The sequence below is a fragment of the Neoarius graeffei genome, chromosome 26, assembly GCF_027579695.1.
Source record: "Neoarius graeffei isolate fNeoGra1 chromosome 26, fNeoGra1.pri, whole genome shotgun sequence".
NCBI classification, from domain to species: domain Eukaryota; kingdom Metazoa; phylum Chordata; class Actinopteri; order Siluriformes; family Ariidae; genus Neoarius; species Neoarius graeffei.
The window spans coordinates 8,145,475-8,169,862 of NC_083594.1; the positions used below are offsets into that span (position 1 = coordinate 8,145,475).

The following is a 24,388-nucleotide window of genomic DNA, read 5'->3' on the forward strand; positions in this document are numbered from 1 at the left end:
CAGGGTTCAAGACCAACAAAATGAAAGTTACGGAGTGGCCAGCCCAATCCCCGGACCTTAATCCGATAGAAAACTTGTGGAGTGACATCAAAAACGCTGTTTCTGAGGCAAAACCAAGAAACGCAGAGGAATTGTGGAATGTTGTCAAATCATCCTGGGCTGGAATACCTGTTCACAGGTGCCAGAAGTTCTCAGAAACCGTGGTTATACAACTAAATATTAGTTTAGTGATTCACAGGAATACTAAATCCTTAAGATTTTTTCAGTTTATACAGTAAATATTTGGAGTTTGTAATGAAAAATGCAGACACTGCTATTTTTTTGAACAGCCCAATGTTCATTTTTCTTCATTTTCTGTAAAGTAATTAAAACATTTATACATTTTTCTTCATGTTTTGATGTAGAATATAATGTGCAGTGTTCCCAATGCATGGAAATAAAAACAATAAGGATTTTGAGCTTTACTCACGTTTCTGTACTTCTCATTCACTCCAGTCTCTCATACAATACCATAACTCATCTCTCGGCACTATCGTATGCCTTCTCCAGGTCTACAAACACACAATGTAGCTTTCTCTGGCCTTCTCTGTACTTCTCCATTAACATTCTTAAAGCAAAAACTGCATCCGACGTGCTTTTCCTTGGCATAAACCCGTACTGCTGTTCACAGACTTCATTAGTTCATGTGTCCTAATATCTCATCTCCTTATCTCCAGCCGTTTATCCTGTTCTACAGGGTCGCAGGCAAGCTGGAGCCTATCCCATCTGACTACGGGCGAAAGGCGGGGTACACCCTGGACAAGTCGCCAGGTCATCACAGGGCTGACACATAGACACAGACAACCATTCACACTCACATTCACACCTACGCTCAATTTAGAGTCACCAGTTAACCTAACCTGCATGTCTTTGGACTGTGGGGGAAACCGGAGCACCCGGAGGAAACCCACGCGGACACGGGGAGAACATGCAAACTCCGCACAGAAAGGCCCTCGCCGGCCACGGGGCTCGAACCCGGACCTTCTTGCTGTGAGGCGACAGCGCTAACCACTACACCACCGTGCCGCCCGTGTCCTAATATGAAAATTAAAAAAAAAAAAAAAAAAAAAAAAAAAAAAAGCCATTTGTAGGCTACTAAATTTTTAGATTTAACTCACACACCGTTTGTACAACCAGTCAACTAATCTTTAACTTACAGCAGAGCGGCGCAGAGCTCCATACGGTACTTAAGAGAACAAGGTAATGCACAACCCTGATTTTTGTGACTGTACAAACATACGCGTCCCACCACAGGGAACCTGACTGTCGACACAACAGGACGACATGGTCATCATCCCCCACCCACCATGAACAAAGACCTCAACACTTACGACCCTATAAGCCCATTCGACTATATAAGCCTATATCGACTCGTCTCGTAGCACTTACGATATCTTTATGAAACGCTACCCAGCTTTTTTCAGAAGTATGCGCACGCAAAGTTTCGCGGATATAGCTAATGTTTGAGAAAACTTGTCCAGATTGAAACGGACAGACAGAAGGACTCCATTCCTATATCCCTCTGCGCACTTCGTGGCGGAGGATAATCAAGGTGGGATTATTTTCGAACGCATTTTACACTCATTGGGAGCGACAGTTTTAGGCAGTGCCTAAATATTACATAAAAAAAAAAAAAAAAAAAAAAAAAAACACACCTCTATGGGTCCATGCGGCTCCTGCGTGTAAATAAAACGGTTTTCTGATCCCATGTCCATTAGGGTGCATCAGTTGCCCTCACTTTCATAAAATCTGATGCATTTTTGTTTGGGTGTTCCTTTTCACCAATAAAGGCATCCTGTAGAATTTTTTGACCATATTCAAAAGTCTAATGGTGGCACCATGAGGTTCTTTTTTTTTTTGCCAAAAAACGCTGATTTTATGTTTTCGCGTAAGGTTTGAATCACAATGTTGGACTCCGTTTATTGGTTTCTTGTGAGCCAGAGATCATGTTAAGAACCTTTGCAAGGGATTGAGAAGCATTAATGTGATTCATAATACATTTGTATTGTTTAAAAGTAATTGAACAACGATTCAATGAACAGCTAAAACTCAAACTGTGCTTGATAATATATTTAGAATATGTACTAAAAATGTGGATCTAAGATATTTGGTATACTCTATAAGGTGCCATAATGTTTCATGAAAAGTGATGGAAATTGTGTCATAAAAGTCATAAAATAGCAGCTTTTTCCATAACTTTGAGCTCCTGGTGGCACCATTAAACTTTTGAATTTTATCAAAATATTTCACCCAGTGTGTTTTCTTACCAAAAGGAATATAAAAACAAAAATGCATCATGATCGGAGGAACTTTTCATTTTTAGGGGGCAGCTGATGCACCCTAATGTCCATACAGTAAATAAAGCATCCACGCATGTTATCAATTATACTCGCTTCATCTCTTCCAAGCATCACTGAGCTGTGAGCAGCATCGGGGCTTGGAGTTGGTATTTTGGTCACCAATTTTATTTACTGCGTTTTGTTCAAAACACAGTGCTGTGAACTCGATCCGTTTTCAAAACAGTAAGAAAGAAAGCACTTGTTCGTGAGTTGTCTTCGAAGCATTATTTAGTACTAACGTGTAAAGACTAAATTAAAGCAAATAGCAGAAGTTTGATATCGGCGTCTCTATCTATCTGCCGAAACGTGCAAAAAAACACCCAAAACCTAGAAAACCTTTCAGAAGGCCCAAACAAAAGCTGTGATAATCAAAAAGGTAAGTTTTCTTAAAATAAACACCACTTACTCGATATCGAATCAGCAGCCTCGGCGAACCACGAGGTGCATTTCGTTTATCTTTTTATCTGCCGATTATCTTCCGATACTACGAAGTTATAACGAGGTTTCTCTTATTTCGTTTAGTTTATCAAGAAGTAGAACGGGTAATCGAACTCGATCAGGGTAAGTGCTGATTGGTTATGAAGTTTCGCTATTGTTACACCCCTCCTTCAGCGCTCGAAACTAACGGTGTCCCGACGTCCCGGGGACCATAAAAAAATGTCATCGGGACACAAAATTATCATATCTGGGACAAACCCGGGACAACGGAAAAAAATAGATCTAGAAAAAAAGTTCTACATTAATATTATTTACAAAGCCGTAACACATACGTAGACATTCACCTAATTTGTCAATTTTAAAACGTTAACAGTGAAAAATACATAGTAGCTACACTTCTGATGCACCTGCATCCGTAGGCTACAGAGCAGCGCATTCTGTTCTAGAATCTTCGGCCGGAGTCCGCATTATATGGACTTGGAATGGAATTGCTACCGCACACGCTGCGCCGACTCTTGCCAGAACAAAAATGCTTAAGTGGTTGAAGCGGACCGACCGCGGGGAAGAAACTGAAAGCCCAGACATAACGTCTCCGGGACCCTCAGGATCCAAAGTGTCATCGCCTGGTCTGCAGGCAACGCTAGCAACTGAATGAACTTAATGAGCACTGTTAGACACGTTATAAAATACAACAGGAATGATGTGGATGATATTGACGGAAGATACCGTTCAACAGAATAAGTGAGTTTTCTTGGTGTCTTTCTAGTTCAGAAAGTTTAGTCAGTCAGCAGCACAACTAGGCTCGGACCTGGTGCTATGTTGCTAACATTTGCACCCGGCAGCGAAAGTTCATAAAATAGATACCGGAAAGTTCATAAAAATGGATAACAGTAAAGGTGAAAATGATAAGTTGGCCTTATAAGTGCCAACAGATATTCAAGGTATAAGTAGATGAAATGAACATAAAAGGGGTCTTATTTTCAACTAAAGTGTACTGCAGATGTAGGGAGTTGAAACATTTTCTGAATGAGCTAGTTGGCCCCTTTAAATAAACGGGTATCTATTCATACAGTGAGATCGCCAAAGTTTAATAAACTGAAAATGCAATAACTGTAATTTTGAAGTAGATGATGTATTGGACATGTGTCATTTGTGTCTTGTGACTTATTGTAAAAATGATATAAAGGGTTCAAAATCGCATAGTTACAAATATAATAGTAACTTCATATGATAACATTAACCACTGGTTATTTCAGAGAGGAAAAAAATGGGGACACTATTGCTTCCATTCGGGACAATACAACACAGAATTCGGGACCACTGGGGGACACAAAGAAAAAAAAAAAGTTAATTTCGAGCCCTGCCCTCCTTACAACATGATTACATCATGGTTTCGCCACTCGTTCTTGTGTACCATGTCGCGAGATCACGATTCGCTGTTCTGGTGACTAATGCTGCGTTCATGTGCTACGGGAAGATGATATTTTCCAGTTGGGAAGTGGTATTTACCAGTGTGTTGTGTTCACATGCTTTTGTTGTTGACAAATTAAAGATGGTGGACCAGATTCAGAATCAGGCCTGTTATTTGGCTAAAACAATTATAGATTGCCTTGTTCATCAGCGGCAGCAGGAATATGAGTTATCAAAAGTTAAAAGGTAAATAATGCTGAATATTTCCTGATAATGACAAGTAGAGATTTTCTGAACACATTGAATGCCATGCAGTTTTTGGAAATTTGGCTGTAGCCACAATGAGAGTAGCCAGTATCTAGATCATTGTTGGCGTTCTTTGGACAGCCACAGAATATTTTGTATTAGGCTATAATATACATATTATAATAATATAATATGCATAACATGACTCGTTTAAAAGGTGAGAGTCAGCTTTCCGTAGGTGAAAACCACTTCTTTCTTGGTTCATAAGCTAGTCTTGTACCGCTCGCCGCCATGTTGAAAAGGTTAAAGTTCAGCTCACCTTGGCAACTCGTGTATCAAAATTTTCTACGAGTTGCCCAGTGGAAAATACCACAAGAGGGGGCGTTCATGTGTGCTTTCCATGTCGGCGTTTGGTATTTACCATAATTCCCATAGCACATGAACGCACCATAATGCTTATGCACATACGCAGTGCACTATTGTTACACTCCTCCTTACAACACGATGACATAGTGGCTACTGCCTCGCTTCGCCTCTATGAGGCAGCAGCCACAAAAATAAATGATACACGTATAATTTACATGTAGTTAGTTTCAAAGAACTCATTTACTCAAAAAGCACATAAATAAAAATACCACAAAAACAAACGTTGGCTAAAGTGCTGTACGAAAGCTCAAAAAACTCAACCCTGTAGCTCGTACTGGACACTATTTAGAGATGAAAGTGGAGCAAAGAAAAAAAAAAAAAAAAAAAAAAAAAAAACCCTGAACTTCTGAAAGTCCAACTAAGATGGGGGGGCCAACGTCCCCTGAAAAAATTTTAATAACGTAAACACGCAAAACCCTGCATTCTAGTACTTATTTTCACCAAGTTATAACTTAAGCCTTTTTCTTTCATGTACATTAATGATTAACGTCAAAAATATCCAATTTAATTCCCCTAGTTAAAGAGTAATTTTCAGGAGTGCGTTTAGAAAACGCGGTGATTTTCCTGCTACACAGTTCATTACTTTTGGAAAGGGAAAAAAAAAAAAAAAACGTTGAAGGTAAACTCAGCAAACTCCCAAACCAGTGCTGTTAAACAGTAAAGGTCTGTTAGAGTTTCTAAAGCTTTCAGGTTTCAATGTTGGGGACGTTGAGCCTCGTTTATCAGTCTTTAAAGTGAACTAAACATTTCCAATTCAGATTTATGCGAGTTGAAGCCAATTGTTTACATTAGTTCATATTGTCTGTAAATTTAAAAACACACGAATAAAAATAATAATAATAATAATAATAATAATAATGTTAGATTTATATAGCACCTTTCAAGAAACCCAAGGACGCTTTCCAATATAGACAAAGAAAAAAATAAATAAAATAAAGAAAAAAAAAAAAAAGTCCACCGAGTAGGGGTCAGGATGTAATTCCCATGGTGTAGCAGCCACAGTCCCACCAAAAGGCGCACGAAAACGGGTCCCACATCTCCAGCACCACCGCCGTGACGCCGCCAGCAACATCGCTCGAACACCACGCCATGGATCCACAAAGCGAGCACAGAAGCTCCGCCACGCAGAGCGCTGGTGTGTCCCAAACCGCCTGCACAGCCACCGCGACGCCACCGAGCAACATCACTCAGAACATCACGCCAAGCGTTAAAGCACAGAGCGCTGGACAACCACGATGTAAAATGAGCAACGAGCTCACTGCAGTCCACAGCTGGGAGCGCAGGCATCACCCACAGCGAACCAAGGCCTGGAGGGAACCGACGCCCAAAACTGGGTCCGGAGCTACACCACAACCGGCGGACAAAACACTCAAACATCAAACCACACAAACAATAAATGAAATGAAATAAATAAAATAAAAAAGCTCTGGTGAGAAGCGGCAGCCAGAATGCGCACGACGTACTCTCAACCAGAAACGGGGACAAAAAAAAAAAAGCTATTTGGCAAACTGTTGGCAAAAAGTCTTGCGTGCACATGCACGCAATACCAAATTTCTCATATAAAATCAGGTGTGTCACACACTGACTGGCAGCCTGAGTGCATTATGGAACAGGAAATAAATTACCATTGCTAGTTTTAGGCAGCTTAGAAACCGGCTCTTCCATTATTGCTGTTCCTTCCACATTTTCTTGATGTTGTGTTCTAGAAACAGCACTAAAACTTAGCTTCGAAGCCACAAAATGCAACTTTGATAGAGAAAAATAGATAATAAATTGCTGACCTCTCTTCACGTCGAAAGGAGGAGGAAAGATTTGCTTGTTTTGACACGGCGAATTATTAACACGAGGAAATACTCGTAATTCGCAACTAAAAAGACTGCAGCGACACCGGCAGCTTGAACATGCTTTCTAGTGCGATCGTGTTGCGTTTGCACAGAACGATGTCAGTCCTGCGCGCCTTAGCTCGTGCACCTGAAGGCACCGTTAACAAAGAACACCTGTCTTTAATCAATGAACTATGTTTGGGCTATTTAAGGACCGCGCCCAGGCAAGGACGATGCGAAGAATTATGCCGCATCAAGGAACGTGAAAAATCTGAAAAATACGTTTCTCCATTCGGGAAACCAGAGATTTTCAAGAGTTTTGTCAAATATCCGGATTTCCGGGTAAATCCGGAAGGCTTTCATCTATACACTATTGTGTGAGAGTTTGAAATTCCAGACGCTCATTAAACAGTCCCCCCAGGATTTCGCGGGCCTTTTTTGAGATTGTTGCGGGCTAAAATGTCTGATGTTGCGGGGGGGTTTTCCCAAAAATTGCGATGAAAGTTGCAGTGTTTAGGTTTTTGTTGCGATTACATTGCGGGAGGAAGTGAAAGTTGCGAGAAATTGTTGCGATTTTCTCTTTGTGATTAAAATTGAGTGATATGTTAAATATTAAGTTATTACTGAAAAACTATTGATTAAAAAAAAAAAAAAAAAAAAAAAAAAAAAACACTGAGAAATGGTCCTATAAACAACTTTACCAATATAAAAGATTACCAGGACTACAAAAATGCAGAAAAATAGGCTTTACTTATCCAAATGCTCCTGTTGGTTCAAAAGTTAAAGTGCAGAGAACCTCACAGCACAACATGAAGTTACCTTAAAATATAATATAAATGCCCCAGCTTTCATGTAAGAAAAAAAAACTATTAATACTAGTACTGTGTGCAGGCAGTCTCTCCTGAAGACTAAATTAAACAATAATTATAAACTAATAAAATAAATGGCTCAGGCTTCATAGAAGAAAAAAACAATTTGAACCGAATCTCACAGTATGATGCTGAAGCTGCCTAAACAATGGAAAATAAAATACCATTTTGGCAAAAAATGTTGGCATCCATTACTTTCTTGTATTAAGTTTAAAAAAAAAAACAAAAGTGCACACAGTCCTTCACTGTAAACATAACACACTTTCAGTAACAGAATTTAAGCCTACATAAACACTGACTCGCACACGCTGCTTCTCTTGAACGTGTACACGGAAGTAAGCAGTGTTGCCAGATACTGCTGATGTTTACCTCTCCAAAATATGTTCAAAACCCGTCAAAATGCACTTGAAATTGCCCAATCTGGCAAAACTGGAAGTAAGGCGGAAGGTAGTTTGTCGACGTCACCTCAAGATGCCAACGATTGGTCAAATTTGCAGGAAAGTTGCGGTGATTGGATATAATTGCAACACCGCCCTGAATTCGCGGGAATTGGTTGAATTTGTGTTGAAGTTGCAAATCGCAACATCGCGAAATCCTGGAGGGTCTGATTAAATCATAAATATGACAGGCGGCACCACCATCTTGACAACTTTTATCTACACCTGCCTGGGGAACATTGGATTTCGATCAAACTTGCATACAATCAATCAATCCTGAAAGAGGGAGTTGCGATTTTTGCAAATTGTGGACAGACGATGACGCTTGATCGCATAAGCTCATTCGGCCTGGCCTGCACCCAGATGAGCTTTTAAAAAAAAAAAATTAATTTGCTGTACTGCTCATGAGCGAACATCAGCAGCTATAGCCCAGGAGTAATAGGGTTATACCCGGAACAAATTAGTAACAAGCTGAAAATTTCAGAATATGTTCAGAATACCTTTAGGAATAACATACTAAAAGTCCACGGAAATCCCCCTTGTGCTCTCTGAGAAATTCAAGATGGCGTCCAAAATGGCCGCCAAATGGAGATCTGCCCATATCTCAGGCCCAAAACAAAATATTAATGCAATTAAAAGGTCAGAATATATGTTCTGTAGGGTAGGAGAGTAAATTCCAACATCTCGTCTCGTCTCGTCTTCTTCCGCTTTATCCGGGACCGGGTCGCGGAGGCAGCAGTCTAAGCAGGGAAGCCCAAACTTCCCTTTCCCCAGACACCTCGGCCAGCTCCTCGGGAAGAACACCGAGGCGTTCCCAGGCCAGCCGAGAGACATAGTCCCTCCAGCGTGTCCTGGGTCTTCCCCGGGGCCTCCTCCCGGGGGGACATGCCTGGAACACCTCCCCAGGGAGGCGTCCAGGAGGCATCCGAAAAAGATGCCCGAGCCACCTCAGCTGATTCCTCTCGATGTGGAGCAGCAGCGGCTCTACTCCGAGCTCCTCCCGAGTGACTGTGCTTCTCACCCTATCTCTAAGGGAGCGCCCAGCCACCCTGCGAAGGAAACTCATTTCGGCCGCTTGTATCCGCGATCTTGTCCTTTCGGTCATTACCCAAAGCTCATGACCATAGGTGAGAGTCGGAACGTAGATCGACCGGTAAATTGAGAGCTTCGCCTTTTGGCTCAGCTCCTTCTTCACCACAACGGACCGGTAAAGCGACCGCATCACTGCGGAGGCTGCACCGATCCGCCTGTCGATCTCACGCTCCATCCTTCCCTCACTCGTGAACAAGATCCCGAGATACTTAAACTCCTCCACTTGAGGCAGAACTTCTCCACCAACCTGGAGAGGGCAAGCCACCCTTTTCCGGTCGAGAACCATGGCCTCGGACTTGGAGGTGCTGATTCTCATCCCAGCCGCTTCACACTCGACTGCAAACCGCCCCAGTGCATGCTGAAGGTCCTGGTTTGAAGAAGCCAACAGGACAACATCATCCGCAAAAAGCAGAGATGAAATCCTGTGGTTCCCAAACAGGATTCCTTCTGGCCCCTGGCTGCGCCTAGAAATTCTGTCCATAAAAATTATGAACAGAACCGGTGACAAAGGGCAGCCCTGCCGGAGTCCAACATGCACTGGGAACAGGTCTGACTTACTGCCGGCAATGCGAACCAGACTCCTGCTCCGTTCGTACAGGGACCGGACAGCCCTTAGCAAAGAGCCCCGAACCCCATACTCCCGAAGCACCCCCCACAGAATACTACGGGGGACACGGTCGAATGCCTTCTCCAGATCCACAAAGCACATGTGGACTGGTTGGGCAAACTCCCATGAACCCTCGAGCACCCTATGAAGGGTATAGAGCTGGTCCAGTGTTCCGCGACCAGGACGAAAACCGCATTGTTCCTCCTGGATCCGAGGTTCGACTATTGGTCGAATTCTCCTCTCCAGTACCCTGGAGTAAACCTTCCCTGGGAGGCTGAGAAGTGTGATTCCCCTATAATTGGGGCACACTCTCCGGTCCCCTTTCTTAAAAAGAGGGACCACCACCCCAGTCTGCCACTCCAGAGGCACTGTCCCTGACCGCCACGCGATGTTGCAGAGGCGTGTCAACCAAGACAGCCCCACAACATCCAGAGACTTGAGATACTCAGGGCGGATCTCATCCACCCCCGGTGCCTTGCCACCGAGGAGCTTGCAAACCACCTCAGTGACTTCGGCTTGGGTAATGGACGAGTCCACCTCTGAGTCATCAGCCTCAGTCTCCTCAGTGGAAGACATGACGGTGGGATTGAGGAGATCCTCAAAGTATTCCTTCCACCGCCCGACAATGTCCCCAGTCGAGGTCAACAGCTCCCCACCCGCACTGTAAACAGTGTTGGCAGAGTACTGCTTCCCCCTCCTGAGGCGCCGGACGGTTTGCCAGAATTTCTTCGAGGCCGACCGATAGTCCTTCTCCATGGCCTCCCCGAACTCCTCCCAGTTCCGAGTTTTTGCCTCCGCAACTGCCCGAGCTGCAGCACGCCTGGCCTGCCGATACCCGTCAGCTGCCTCGGGAGTCCTGGAGGTTAACATGGCCCGATAGGACTCCTTCTTCAGCTTGACGGCATCCCTTACTTCTGGTGTCCACCACCGGGTTCGGGGATTGCCGCCACGACAGGCACCGGAGACCTTGCGGCCACAGCTCTGAACAGCTGCGTCCACAATGGAGGTAGAGAACATGGTCCACTCAGACTCAATGTCCCCCGCCTCCCTCGGAAGCTGGGAAAAGCTCTCCCGGAGGTGGGAGTTAAAGACCTCCCCGACAGAGTGCTCGGCCAGACGTTCCCAGCAGACCCTCACCATACGTTTGGGCCTGCCAGGTCTGTCCAGCTTCCTCCTCCGCCAGCGGATCCAACTCACCACCAGGTGGTGATCAGTTGACAGCTCAGCCCCTCTCTTCACCCGAGTGTCCAAGACATAGGGCCGGAGATCAGATGAAACGACTACAAGGTCTATCATTGACCTCCGACCTAAGGTGTCAAATGGAGATCTGCCCATATCTCAGGCCCAAAACAAAATATTAATGCAATTAAAAGGTCAGAATATATGTTCTGTAGGGTAGGAGAGTAAAGTCCAACATGTGTGTATTAATTACATTGTGTATTAACATTATATAATAACAATGTACACATTATTATAACAGTATATTTGTGTATAGTGTGGATCCATTGGTTACTCGTTCACTCCGTATCATCCTATTCTGTTCACAAAACAACAAACACAACTACTAGGGGTTGGAGCACTTATTTTCATTAATATTAATTAAAGTACATTGATGGTGTAAAATGAAAAATGGCATGTTAAAAGGTCATGCTGAGTTCAGTCATTTAAAAAGGTCATGCTGAGTTTAGTCATTTTTTGTCCGAGCACACTGGCGTTGCTAGTAGTAAAGACTGGCGCTAGAAACTCAAAGATTAATTTTTTTCCACCCTTAAACAAGCTTGAATAAATTCCCTACTTCAGTGATGGTACAACAAAGGTCCAAGCATTACAACTGAGGCACTGAGAAGTGTTTAAGTCTACTCATTGTTTATAAGCAAGAGCTTTTATTGAGGCAGACCTTTTTGTCATGAAAGTCGCCGGAATGTTGAAGAAGTGTACTGAAACAGCTTGCCATTGTAGTTTTAGAAGATACGAGTTCTCAAATTTAATTTCCCTTTAATATTTTATCAAAGCTTAAAGATGCACTAAATATTAAGGAAATTGATGTCTAATTGTTGTCTTACATTATGTTCATGTATGTAGGTAGCCTACTAAGCTAATCTGTCAATCATGTCAACCATCAAATTCCATGTAATTTCCACATTAATGACCTTGTAATCTTGGTTAATTTTAATTTTAACAGTGTGACAATGGTGAATTTGCATTGCTTGTATGAGAGAACATATAATTTGACATTTTAATTGCATTTATATTAATGTTTTATGCTTGAGATATTGAAAAATCTCCAATCGGTGGCCATTTTGGACGCCATCTTGAATTTCTCAGAGAGCACAAGGTGGATTCCCGGGGACTTTTAGTATGTTATTCCTAAGGCTATTCTGAACATATTCTGAAAAATTCAGCTTGTTACTAATTTGTTCCGGGTTGGACTCAATTTTGAGCTAATGCTCTTGGGCTACTACCAAATGCGTTAAAACACGACGTTCTATGGTACTTGTTTGCTTAAAATACAAGTGCTGATGAACTGAACGTGATTTAAAAACACATGTTGCATGAATACACACTCCTTATAATATCTGTGACCAAAATGTACATCTTCCTCCTTACATTTTAAGTCTACTGTCATGAAGGATTTACGTGGTCAAGTCAGCCCATGAGCACTTATACTTACATCGAGGACGTTGATCTTTGATTTAGCCGAGGACTCTAAAAAGGCACAGTGGTTCCACTGACGAGCCAGATTCTGTCCCTGCTCCTTTCCCACCACTCGCTCATCCTCCAGGTCGCACTTATTCCCCACCAGAATCATCGGCACCTATAAAAGAAGGATAATTCGTAGGAACGTTCTGCAATCTGGAAACTCCACCATTAGTTTACTTCTCATAGTTGTTTATTTAGCAGCAGTCAAATCGAACAATGAAAATTTGAACGGTTAGTTAAGATAAAGCTGTTTGTAAAACATGAGGGGGAAAAAAAAAAAAAGGGTAGAAAGTAAGATTACATTCCTGGCCTTGCCGACGGAGGATAAAATCTACTTCCTGTCTGCAGATTTGCATTCGATTTCTGCCTGTGATGTCTGAGAATTCAGAATACGCACGATAAAAACAATCCGGATGAAATAAGCGGACTATAAATGATCCACTATTACTGAGGTACACTTACTTTTAGAAGTACGAGATATTTATGACCCCCCCCCCAAAAAAAAAAAAAAACCCACACATGAAGGCGCTATTGCATCTCTAAGCTGTTTCAACCCTCTCATTCGATCCTCTCGGCGGAGTCGGGAGTGAACACAGCGCCTCTTTTCTCCTCACTAAAAGGGTCCTTGCCATATTTGGACTGGCTGCGTGAGAGCGTTTCAAATCCAAACAGTCAGGAGGCACCGTGCAGTTCCCCGGGGGAGCGGACGGAGCCACATCAGCGAGTGCAGCTCAGGATTTTGCACAGGAATGTCCCGACTCGAACCGGGTTTCCAGCCACGTTCATACTTTCAGGCTTCTCGTGCTTCGCTCAAATATCCCAAACCATCACTTTTTAAAACCTAGAAAGCTTTTCAGCCCCACACAGTCTTAGGATTTTGAACGATCTTAAAAGTGCATATCCTGGACCAATTTCATTTTTTCTTTTTTATATGAAAGAATGTCCCTTTACACACTCATCCAGAAGGGTAATTTTGCACAAGGCCATCTGTCTAGAGCAGAAAAAAAAAAATAAAACGCGTCTGGAAAAATCCCAACGGAGTCTGGAGCCAGATTCGTGACGTCACCTGCGGAAGCGCCAGCAGGCTGCGAGAGCTCGTACGGTTTCAGTGCACAGCCTGCGTAGACCAAGTTTAGCAGCGAGCGATTTTGCATTGAAATATGGAATTGTCACCTGAGCGCAATGTTACTTCACCTTTGGATGACGAATAATGAGATGTTAGAATTATTGGCGACAGTCAACTTGTGAATTGCAGATTTTCTTGGTCTTTTTCTCGGCTCTGCTTGGTCCTCGGCTTCGAGGGATGCGGCGCTTTGCCTTCAGTCGGGGGAGACGAACACTGCTGGCTCCTTTGGTGCCGCTGACACAGATGGAGATGGTGTTGCTTTGGGCATTCTGACAGATGGAACTGCGTCTTTTTCCAGATCAAGTTGCTTCGCGAAGCCCATTTCCTACTGCAAATAGTTCTCAAAGTCGTCGGGCCTTGTGAAGTGAGCACCGCAAATAATGCCGTAGTCTGTAGCATGTAGCCAATTTTTCTGGGTGCCTCGCATGAAGCGCTCCCATTTCTCTCTCATTGTCCGGTCTTTTGGGAAACGAGGAGTACTAATCCCATCATGATTGGTGTTGCTACACCCTCCTACGATACATCTGTTAACCATTTTAATAATTACATGATAACGTTGAAGAAATTTGCAGAAAACCACCAGGTCGTTTTCTCAAACAAACCAGCGCTGACGTAGGATTCAGAAGGAGGCGTCCCGCACGTACTGTACGTGACGTCATGAAAATCAATGTTTCCCAGGAAATCCAAATGCCAAGTTTTTTCAGAGGCGGACCAATTCGCCTCAAATGGCTCGATTTCGACTGAATTTTTCCAACATTGCGCAAGGTAATTTAAAAAAAAAAAAAAAAAAATGCACAAAATGTGACAGATATTTGACCAAAGTCTCATCTCATCTCATTATCTGTAGCCGCTTTATCCTTCTACAGGGTCGCAGGCAAGCTGGAGCCTATCCCAGCTGACTACGGGCGAAAGGCGGGGTACACCCTGGACAAGTCGCCAGGTCATCACAGGGCTGACACATAGACACAGACAACCATTCACACTCACATTCACACCTACGCTCAATTTAGAGTCACCAGTTAACCTAACCTGCATGTCTTTGGACTGTGGGGGAAACCGGAGCACCCGGAGGAAACCCACGCGGACACGGGGAGAACATGCAAACTCCACACAGAAAGGCCCTCGCCGGCCCCGGGGCTCGAACCCGGACCTTCTTGCTGTGAGGCGACAGCGCTAACCACTACACCACCGTGCCGCCCCTATTTGACCAAAGTTTAATATAAAATAGGAGAATTACATTGATCTCGCTCCTGAATTTACCCGTGATATGCACTTTAATGCGCAAAAATCCATCAAGGAGGCAACAGAATAAACACGACACCATTTGTTCCTCTGTATTGTATAAAAATAAACAAAAAGGTAAATATTTATACTCACTTCTATAAAAGTTTCAGATTTTCCACATCTGCATAAGATTGTTTTTAATTAGACAAAATAAGTGCTTGTATATACACACACACACACACACATACCCGTTCAAAAGTTTGGGGTCGCTCAGACAATTTTGTCTTTTCCATGAAAAGTCACACTTTTATTTCCCACCATAAGTTGTAAAATGAATAGAAAATATAGTCGAGACATTTTTCTGGCCATTTTGAGCATTTAATCGACCCCACAAATGTGATGCTCCAGAAACTCAATCTGCTCAAAGGAAGGTCAGTTTTATAGCTTCTCTAAAGAGCTCAACTGTTTTCAGCTGTGCTAACATGATTGTACAAGGGTTTTCTAATCATCCATTAGCCTTCTGAGGCAATGAGCAAACACATTGTACCATTAGAACACTGGAGTGAGAGTTGCTGGAAATGGGCCTCTATACACCTATGGAGATATTGCACCAAAAACCAGACATTTGCAGCTAGAATAGTCATTTACCACATTAGCAATTAGGGGTGGGTATTGGCAAAGAAGTCACGAGTCAATTCGAATCACGATTCACATGCTACGGTGCGATACCATCATGATTCTTGAATTATTACGATGCATTGCGATATATTAACATACTTCAGTGAAAATGTTAAAAAAAAAAAAAAAAGAGCATAATTACTAGTGGCTGTGTACGATCTGGATAGTGTCTCCAATTGATGCATAACTCAGAGCAACTCAGTTAATCTCATCTCATTATCTGTAGCCGCTTTATCCTGTTCTACAGGGTCGCAGGCAAGCTGGAGCCTATCCCAGCTGACTACGGGTGAAAGGCGGGGTACACCCTGGACAAGTCGCCAGGTCATCACAGGGCTGACACATAGACACAGACAACCATTCACACTCACATTCACACCTACGGTCAATTTAGAGTCACCAGTTAACCTAACCTGCATGTCTTTGGACTGTGGGGGAAACCGGAGCACCCGGAGGAAACCCACACGGACACGGGGAGAACATGCAAACTCCGCACAGAAAGGCCCTCGCCGGCCACGGGGCTCGAACCCGGACCTTCTTGCTGTGAGGCGACAGCGCTAACCACTACACCACCGGGCTGCCCGCAACTCAGTTCATAACTGAATTTATTGAAACGACTTTGGAGGTAGTTACCATTAAAACAAATATTACTGTTTCCATACTTAACAAGTGGACACACTAATGACAAAAAGTGCATAGGCTTTATAAAACTAAAAATAATAAAAGAAAACTAATAGCAGCAGTTTTCAATTTCTTTGCAGCACCTGCAGTATGGCAGGACAAGGCAATAATAAATATCAAAATATATATACTATATTACTCAATACATTAAATTATCATATTATTGTTACATTACTTTACATTATATTTAAATGCCTTATGCATTTATAGTTTGTGGAGCATCCTCAAATGAGGAAACAATACACTCACTTAGCATATTTCTTTTAGCATGTTGTAGTACCGCAGCAGTTATGTCAGACTCGGCGAGTGTGCAGATGTCCTCCTCAGATTTACGTATTTCTGCAGACAGGAGTGCAGCGTGGATGGCAGGCTGTTGCTCTAAAAAGCGCTCAAGCATGTCGTGCGCGCTGTTCCAGCGAGATTTGTAAACAGAGTCGCATATGATGTCTATGCAGAACGTCTAGGTCGCAGTAGCCCGCCGCTGGAAATGCCACTGGCATGAAGGCAGCAGGCGTCAAAAACTCCACGGCGACATTTACAGGACTGGAAGTTGTATTCTACTTGTTTTTGGCTGATGTTCGCCAACCAATTTTATTTATTCATTTTTTAAAATTAATAATCGATATTTGGCATCAAGAATCGATGCAGTATATCGTGAAAGTTAGTATCGCGATGCATTGTCATGACGATTATTTTGCACACCCCTATTAGCAATGTATAGAGTGGATTTCTGATTAGTTTAAAGTGATCATTGAAAAGAACAGTGCTTTTCTTTCAAAAATAAGGACATTTCAAAGTGACCCCAAACTTTTGAACGGTAGTGTATATATTTGGGGGAAAAAAAAAAAACCACATTTTTTTTAATAGTATTATTTCTCCTTTACTTTGAAAGCGCTCAAGTTGAATTTAGTGATTCCATGCTTGTTCGCTCTGATACCTGTATTTACACCCTCGCACTTTAGTGTCATATTTTGCCACGAGTTGGGTGTTAAACAATTTCCACAACACACACCATACCACAGCGCTCGCACGAGAAAGGCCAATCATAACAAACTGCAGCATCGTTGACTGCTCCGGGGTTTTATCCTCGACTCGCACTACATTCCCGGCACGCATGTCCTAAAAAGGGCATCCTTTAAACAGACATGGCTTGAGGACGAGTGAAAGCTCATTCACTATACACTCAAAATACCAACCATCACACAACGTGGGGTCTTAAAGGGACTTCTCGGCAAATACTACCGATTTATTCAGCTGAATGCATGCTTTCGTTGTGCAAACGCTCCTTGGCGAGCTCACTTACATCTTCAGTATCCTTTACTCGTAAGATCTGTTCTCGTAGATCCTGCAGGTCGTTAAACGTCGACTGTGCTGTGATGGAGTAAACGAGAGCGAAGCCCTGGCCGTTCTTCATGTACAGGTCTCTCATTGCCGTGAACTGCTCCTGGATACAAAACATGACAATGGATTAAAAAGTGAACTATTAAGAAGTAAAAGCCTTTGTCCTTTATTTGTATGAAAATTCTTCCTCTGCATTCAACCCATCTGGGGCAGCGAACACACACACACACACACACACACAGAGCAGTGGGCAGCTATGCTAGAGCACCCGGGGAGCAGTTAGGGGTTAGCTGCCTTGCTCAAGGGCACTTCAGCCATGACACAGAGGAAAGGAAAAGTGCTGTTCTTTCACGCAACTGCCATCAAATTTTTCCTGCCGATTCTGGGAATCGAACCGGCGACTATTTGGGCCCAAGGCTGCTTCTCCAACCTTCGCAATTTGTTTTTATTTATTTATTTATTTTTTTATCCTGTTACGGCATGGCTTGTAAACTCGCCGCAGCATAAAAAGGGAGACCACACAAAAGGTTACGGATTGAATTGTAAACTTTTATTTATAATTACCAGTTTTCCAAATGTCTAGGGTAAACATATGTGGTGCAAAGTATGGCGTGGACTGTGTGGATGAGTGAAGGTGCATGTCAGTTATGTGGTCAATGTAGAGGCAAAAAAAGAGAGAAGGGGAAGAAAGTAAGAGAGAGTGCAGATAAAATGACTATGCATCCACACACACAGCCAGCAGGTGCCTCTTAAGGGAGAGCAAAGCTCCACCTTATGTTCCAGGTACGCCACCCAGGTGTAACGAATGATGTTAATTATCCCACCTGACACCAGCCTTGCCCGTGCACTGGCGAGCTGATGCCAGGATGGGGCTCAGGACGTAACAATCCACAGTACATTTCCTTGTCATTTACACTACATTCAGACTGCAACCTGAAACGACCCATATCCGATTTGTTGTGAAATCCGATTTTTTTTTTTAGGCCGTTCACATTACCAAATTATATGAGACTTGTATGCGATCTCCAATATGAACGGAAAACGACCCAAAAGTGTCCCGCATGCGCAAATCGACACGTAATAAGCACATCTACGTAATACGTAAACAAAAAGCGCACTCTTCAAGTTTGCAAGTAAAGCATGGAGATGAGGCGAGACCTGGCGATGTGGTTTTTGTGGCGGCGGTGGCGGAACTCACACAATAACCTGGTATTGTGGAAGCAATTGAGAAGCAGGAGGGCAAGGGCTTTGGTCCAGGCGCTGTGTGGGGCCGTGGCAGCAACCTCCGTTGAAAGCAGGGTATGGATGCGGAGTCGCAGCCAGGGGTGGTGGGATGTTGACGTGCTGTGCCGCGCTTCTCTGCTGTTGTTTTCCACCAAAGAGGCGGGATTAGCCAACGCAGAATAGTGACGTTTGTCTCTTGATGACGTGTAGGTCGCATGAATGCGACCTGTCCGGTCAGACTGCAGTCGCATGTGAAAATAACGGATATGCATCGGAATTAGGACCACATATCCAAGCGGCCTGGGTCGCATGTGAAAAAAAATCGGATCTGTGTCGTTCAGATTGTCAATAACAAATCGGATACAGGTCGCATATGGGCCAAAAAAAAAAAAAAAAAATCGGATATGGGTCATTTCAGGGTGCAGTCTGAACGTAGTCTTATATTTGGCTTCATTTTACATTAGAACCAGAAAGCCCACATAAACACCTCCCGGGTTTTATTCCTGAGCCTGAATCCAAAACGGCTTCCTGTTCACGACATCGCATTGTAGAACATACTGTACGGTACGTAGCGTACTAAATACCCAGCCACGATGCTTAAGCAACTGAAATCATGGGATGTTAAACATGTAACTGGTGCAACATAAAAGCATTCGCCCTTACATCGTCGGATCACAAGTTTCAATCCCGTCATTGCTACGCTCATCTGTAACCAGTCGTGCATTCTGGGTGGGATGGATGGATGGATGGATTTACTGTCGTTTCAGTCAGTCAATCACAGTGACACTAATAACTTCATTAATTCATCCTGAACTAAAAACATAGGCTGAATTTACAACAAAGTGGTTGAAAAACATCCAAAAATAAAATAGAGTATAATAGATAGTCAAACTCTATGTCCAGCTGTTTATGACACATCATGCTCTTGAGATATGACTCATGTCCTTCAGTTCCTGATAATGGTATTGCGAGACAAATTTTGTTCCTAGTTGCATAATCATGGGCCGCCATTCTTGGAAGGAACACGCAATTTGGATGGTCAGGGTCCGCTATAATCCTTTCAAGCTCACGTAGGGTCGCCTCGTCTCTTCGTTCCTCCAGACTTGCAAGAGCAAGACTTGTCTTCGAGATGCCGATTATGGCCATACAGTGATTTTGCGCTGCTTGGATTTCCTCTGCGAGGTATCCTGGGATGCTGTTCCAGACCGGCGATGCGTACTCTAGCGCCGGACGAATCTTCCTGTAGTAAACGGTGACCCCAACATCCTTAGGTAGATTAGGCTTCCTGCAAAAGGTAGTGCAACCTTTTGTCAGCCTTCTTAATTATTTGATTAACATGGCGGCTCCAGTGCAGATCCTGTTGTTGCTAAACACCGAAGAGTTTAAACGTCGAGACCTTCTCGACGGCAGCACTTCCTACGTACAGGTGGTCAGGCTGGGTGGACGCCTGGTTGAAGGATATTCGCATTGTCTTTAGTTTAAGTTAACGTAAGCAGAAGAGGGCAGACAGACAGTGCTTTCCTTGGAGCGTGTTAATCTATCCTGTAATGCAGGAAATCGAAAAGATGGAGTTGGCTGGCTTTACGTTAGCCGGCTTTACCCTCCCTGGATGGTAGCGAGGAGAGAACTGGCTGATGGGTGGCAATTGACAAGACCACATTATGGAGAAAATGAAGGGGGAGGGAAGAGGTTTAACGCCATCGATGGGGATGCCTCCGCCTGGTAGACTACACGCCTTAAAGGAACAGTCCACCGTACTTCCCTAATGAAATATGCTCTTATCTGAATTGAGACGAGCTGCTCCGTACCTCTCCGAGCTTTGCGCGACCTCCCAGTCAGTCAGACGCGCTGTCACTCCTGTTAGCAATGTAGCTAGGCTCAGTATGGCCAATGGTATTTTTTGGGGCTGTAGTTAGATGCGACCAAACTCTTCCGCGTTTTTCCTGTTTACATAGGTTTATATGACCAGTGACATGAAACAAGTTCAGTTACACAAATTGAAACGTAGCGATTTTCTATGCTATGGAAAGTCCGCACTATGACAGGTGTACTAACACCTTCGGCAGCGCATTGATATCTGAGCTCCGTATCAATGCGCTGCCGAAGCGTGCAGAAGGTGTTAGTACGCCTGTCATTATAGTGCGGACTTTCCATAGCATGGAAAATCGCCACGTTTCAATTTGTGTAACTGAACTTGTTTCATGTCACTGGTCATATAAACATATGTAAACAGGAAAAACGCGGAAGAGTTTGGTCGCATCTAACTACAGCCCCAAAAAATACTGTCAGCCATGCTGAGCCTAGCTACATTGCTAACAGGAGTGACAGCGCGTCTGACTGACTGGGAGGTCGCGCAAAGCTCGGAGAGGTACGGAGCAGCTCGTCTCAATTCAGATAAGAGCATATTTCATTATGGAAGTACGGTGGACTGTTCCTTTAAAGTTGTGATTTGGGGATGGACATTTGACCTCACAGTAATCTTGACCTGTGACCTTTTAACCTCAAAATCTAATCAGTTCATGTTTGTCCCCAAATGCACAAATGGTGAAAGTTTGGCGAAATTCCTTTCATTAGCCTTGGAGATATTGTGTTCACAAGGTTTTCAGACAGACATTTGACCTCACAGTGACCTTAGACCTTATGATCTCAAAATCTAATCAGTTCATGTTTGTCCCAAAGCGCACAAATGGTGAAAGTTGGGTGAAATTCCTTTCATTAGCCTTTGAGATATCGCGTTCACAAGGTTTCGGGACGGACGCGCGCACGCACGGACGGACAACACGAAAACATAATACCTCCTGCACCTTAAGGTGGCGGAGGCATTAAAAAAAAAAAAAAAAGAAGCAGCCTTTGTCACACGTATACTCAAGCACGCCATGAAATTCCTCCTCTGCAGTTAACCCATCTGAAGCTAGTCTGGCTAACGCGACTTCAAAGCTCTGCGAGCATTTGGTCTGCCAAAGATATTAAGCCCAACCGTTTCCCAAAGTGCGTGGTTGACCCGCCTCCCTGAAATGCCTCAGTCTGCTACTGGTCAAAGCCAGAAAAGGCTGTGACGAAGCTTAAACCAATCACATCACTCTTTCCTCTGACGTATGTGACGCGACGGAAACTGCTTGAGTAACAGGAAGAAGATAAATACCTCCAGGGCTGCTCTTTGCTCCGTTTTCAATGAGAACTTCCCGTTGAATGCTTTCAATACAGCATCTACCGCTGTGTCAAAGGCTTGCCGCTGCTCCATGTTCGTAATGTTTCTAGTGAATGAAGCGCTTCCGGCATAGATTCTGTAAACAATCTATGGCTTCCGGTCGCAGTTCTACTACGTCACTGCCTTGAACACGCCTCTACCCAGGGCCGTTGGAGATGCTCAAAGTTGATTGGCTCCCGATTTTTCGGGAGCTTGGAAGAGCTGGAGATAGCTTGCCTTGCCAGACTAAGTTCGCAACAGGCCCTCGTGTTGCGTCACACTTAGGATGGGCGGGCCCAGGCTAATCTGAAGCAGTGAGAACACACACAGAGCAGTGGGCAGCTACGCGACAGTGCCCGGGGAGCAGTTAGGGGTTAGGTGCTTTACTCAAGGGCACTTCAGCCCAACCTCAAGCCATGGCTGCTCCATGTTAATCTAACCACATGTTTTTAAACTGTCGAGGAAACCCACGCAGACACGGGGAGAACGTGCAAACTCCGCACAGAAAGGCCCCCGTCGGCTGCTGGGCTCGAACCCAGAACCTTCTTGCTGTGAGGCGATACCGCTAACCACTACACCACCGTGCCGCCATGAATGTATGAAGATTCTTTTCATAATAAAATTGTGTCACGATGAAAACGGCTGGGCAAAGTGATGACACGATATCGTCATGATAAAAACTTGAGTCAGTATTGTGACCTCACCTGCGATGGCGTAAGCGGGGCGGCGTGTTGTAATCAGCGCGGTTTGTTTGTGTGTGTTAACAACCTAGCATCTAGACAGACGTACCAACGGACTTAATTTCCAGGGTAGGTGAGCAATGGTCCTTCGATTCCCTGATTACATTTTGGGGGTAACTGGTTCAAGGTGAAGGTCACCGGAAAGGTCAACCTTTTGGCCAAAATAACATTTTCCATTATAACTCAAAAACGGTGACCGATCGACAGATGTTTACTATTATGAGCTTATAGGAACTCTTATATGGCCTTTCATTTTGCACCATGACCTTTGACCCTGAAAGGGTCAAACTCAAGGTCATGGATTTTCAGAGAGCTGTAACTCAAACGGTTGATGGTAGACAGATATTTACCCATCTCAACTTATAGGAAGTGCCATATGGGCTTTCATTTGGCACCATGATCTTTGACCTATGGTCATGAGCTTTGGGTAATGACAGAAAGAACAAGATCGCGGATACAAGCGGCTGAAATGAGTTTCCTTCGCAGGGTGGCTGGGCGCTCCCTTAGAGATAGGGTGAGAAGCACAGTCACTCGGGAGGAGCTCGGAGTAGAGCCGCTGCTCCTCCACATCGAGAGGAATCAGCTGAGGTGGCTCTGGTATCTTTTTCGGATGGCTCCTGGACGCCTCCCTGGGGAGGTGTTCCAGGCATGTCCCCCCGGGGAAGACCCAGGACACGCTGGAGGGACTATGTCTCTCGGCTGGCCTGGGAACGCCTTGGTGTTCTTCCCGAGGAGCTGGCCGAGGTGTCTGGGGAAAGGGAAGTTTGGGCTTCCCTGCTTAGACTGCTGCCTCCGCGACCCGGTCCCGGATAAGCGGAGGACGACGAGAGGAGATCTTTGACCTTGAAAGGTCAAACTGAAGGTCATGGGTTTTCAAAGCGCTATAACTTTAAAAAAAAAAAAAAAAAAAAAAAAAAGTGCATATCCTGGACCAAATCCATCGTTTTGTTTTTTTATATGAAAGTCTGTCCCTTTACACACTCATCCAGAAGGGTAATTTTGCACAAGGCCATCTGTCTACAGCAGAAAAAAATAAAACAAAACGCGTCTGGAAAAATCCCAACGGAGTCTGGAGCCAGATTCGTGACGTCACCTGCGGAAGCGCCAGCAGGCTGCGAGAGCTTGCATGGTTTCAGTGCACAGCCTGTGGAGACCAAGTTTAGCAGCGAGCGATTTTGCATTGAAATATGGAATTGTCGCCTGAGCGCAATGTGGGAAACGATGAGTACTAATCCCATCAAGATTGGTGTTGCTACACCTTCGTACGATACATCTGTTAACCATTTTAATAATTACGCGATAACGTTGAAGAAATTTGCAGAAAACCACCAGGTCGTTTTCTCAAACAAACCAGCGCTGGCGTAGGATTCAGAAGGAGGCGTCCCGCACATACGTGACGTCACGAAAATCAGTGTTTGCCGGGAAATCCAAATGCCAAGTTTTTTCAGAGGCGGACCAATTTGCCTCAAATGGCTCGATTTCAACTGAATTTTTCTGGTATTGCGCAAGGTAAAAAAAATTTGCACAAAATACAGAATGTTACAGATATGTGACCAAAGTTTAATATAAAATCGGAGAATTACATTGATCTCGCTCCTGAATTTACCCGTGATATGCACTTTAAAATGATTCATGATAGCCAGATGTTTACCATTATCAACATACAAGAAGTCCCATATGGGCTTTCAGTTGCCGCCATGACCTTGAATGAGTGAAGTGTCAAACTCAAGGTCATGGGAAATATTACCACCATCAACACATCGG

General features: G+C 44.0%; 1 protein-coding gene across 1 annotated transcript in view; it reads right to left on the minus strand.

The window, feature by feature from the left end:
• The window catches only part of rap1ab (RAP1A, member of RAS oncogene family b), a 57,349-nt gene that overhangs the window by 14,010 nt on the left and 18,951 nt on the right, over positions 1–24,388 (minus strand). The window contains exons 5-6 of the mRNA XM_060909852.1: positions 17,436–17,576; positions 12,398–12,541 (exon numbers count right to left, since the gene is read on the minus strand). Of these exons, the coding sequence (XP_060765835.1) occupies positions 12,398–12,541; positions 17,436–17,576 (285 nt within the window). The remainder of the gene's footprint in view (positions 1–12,397; positions 12,542–17,435; positions 17,577–24,388) is intronic.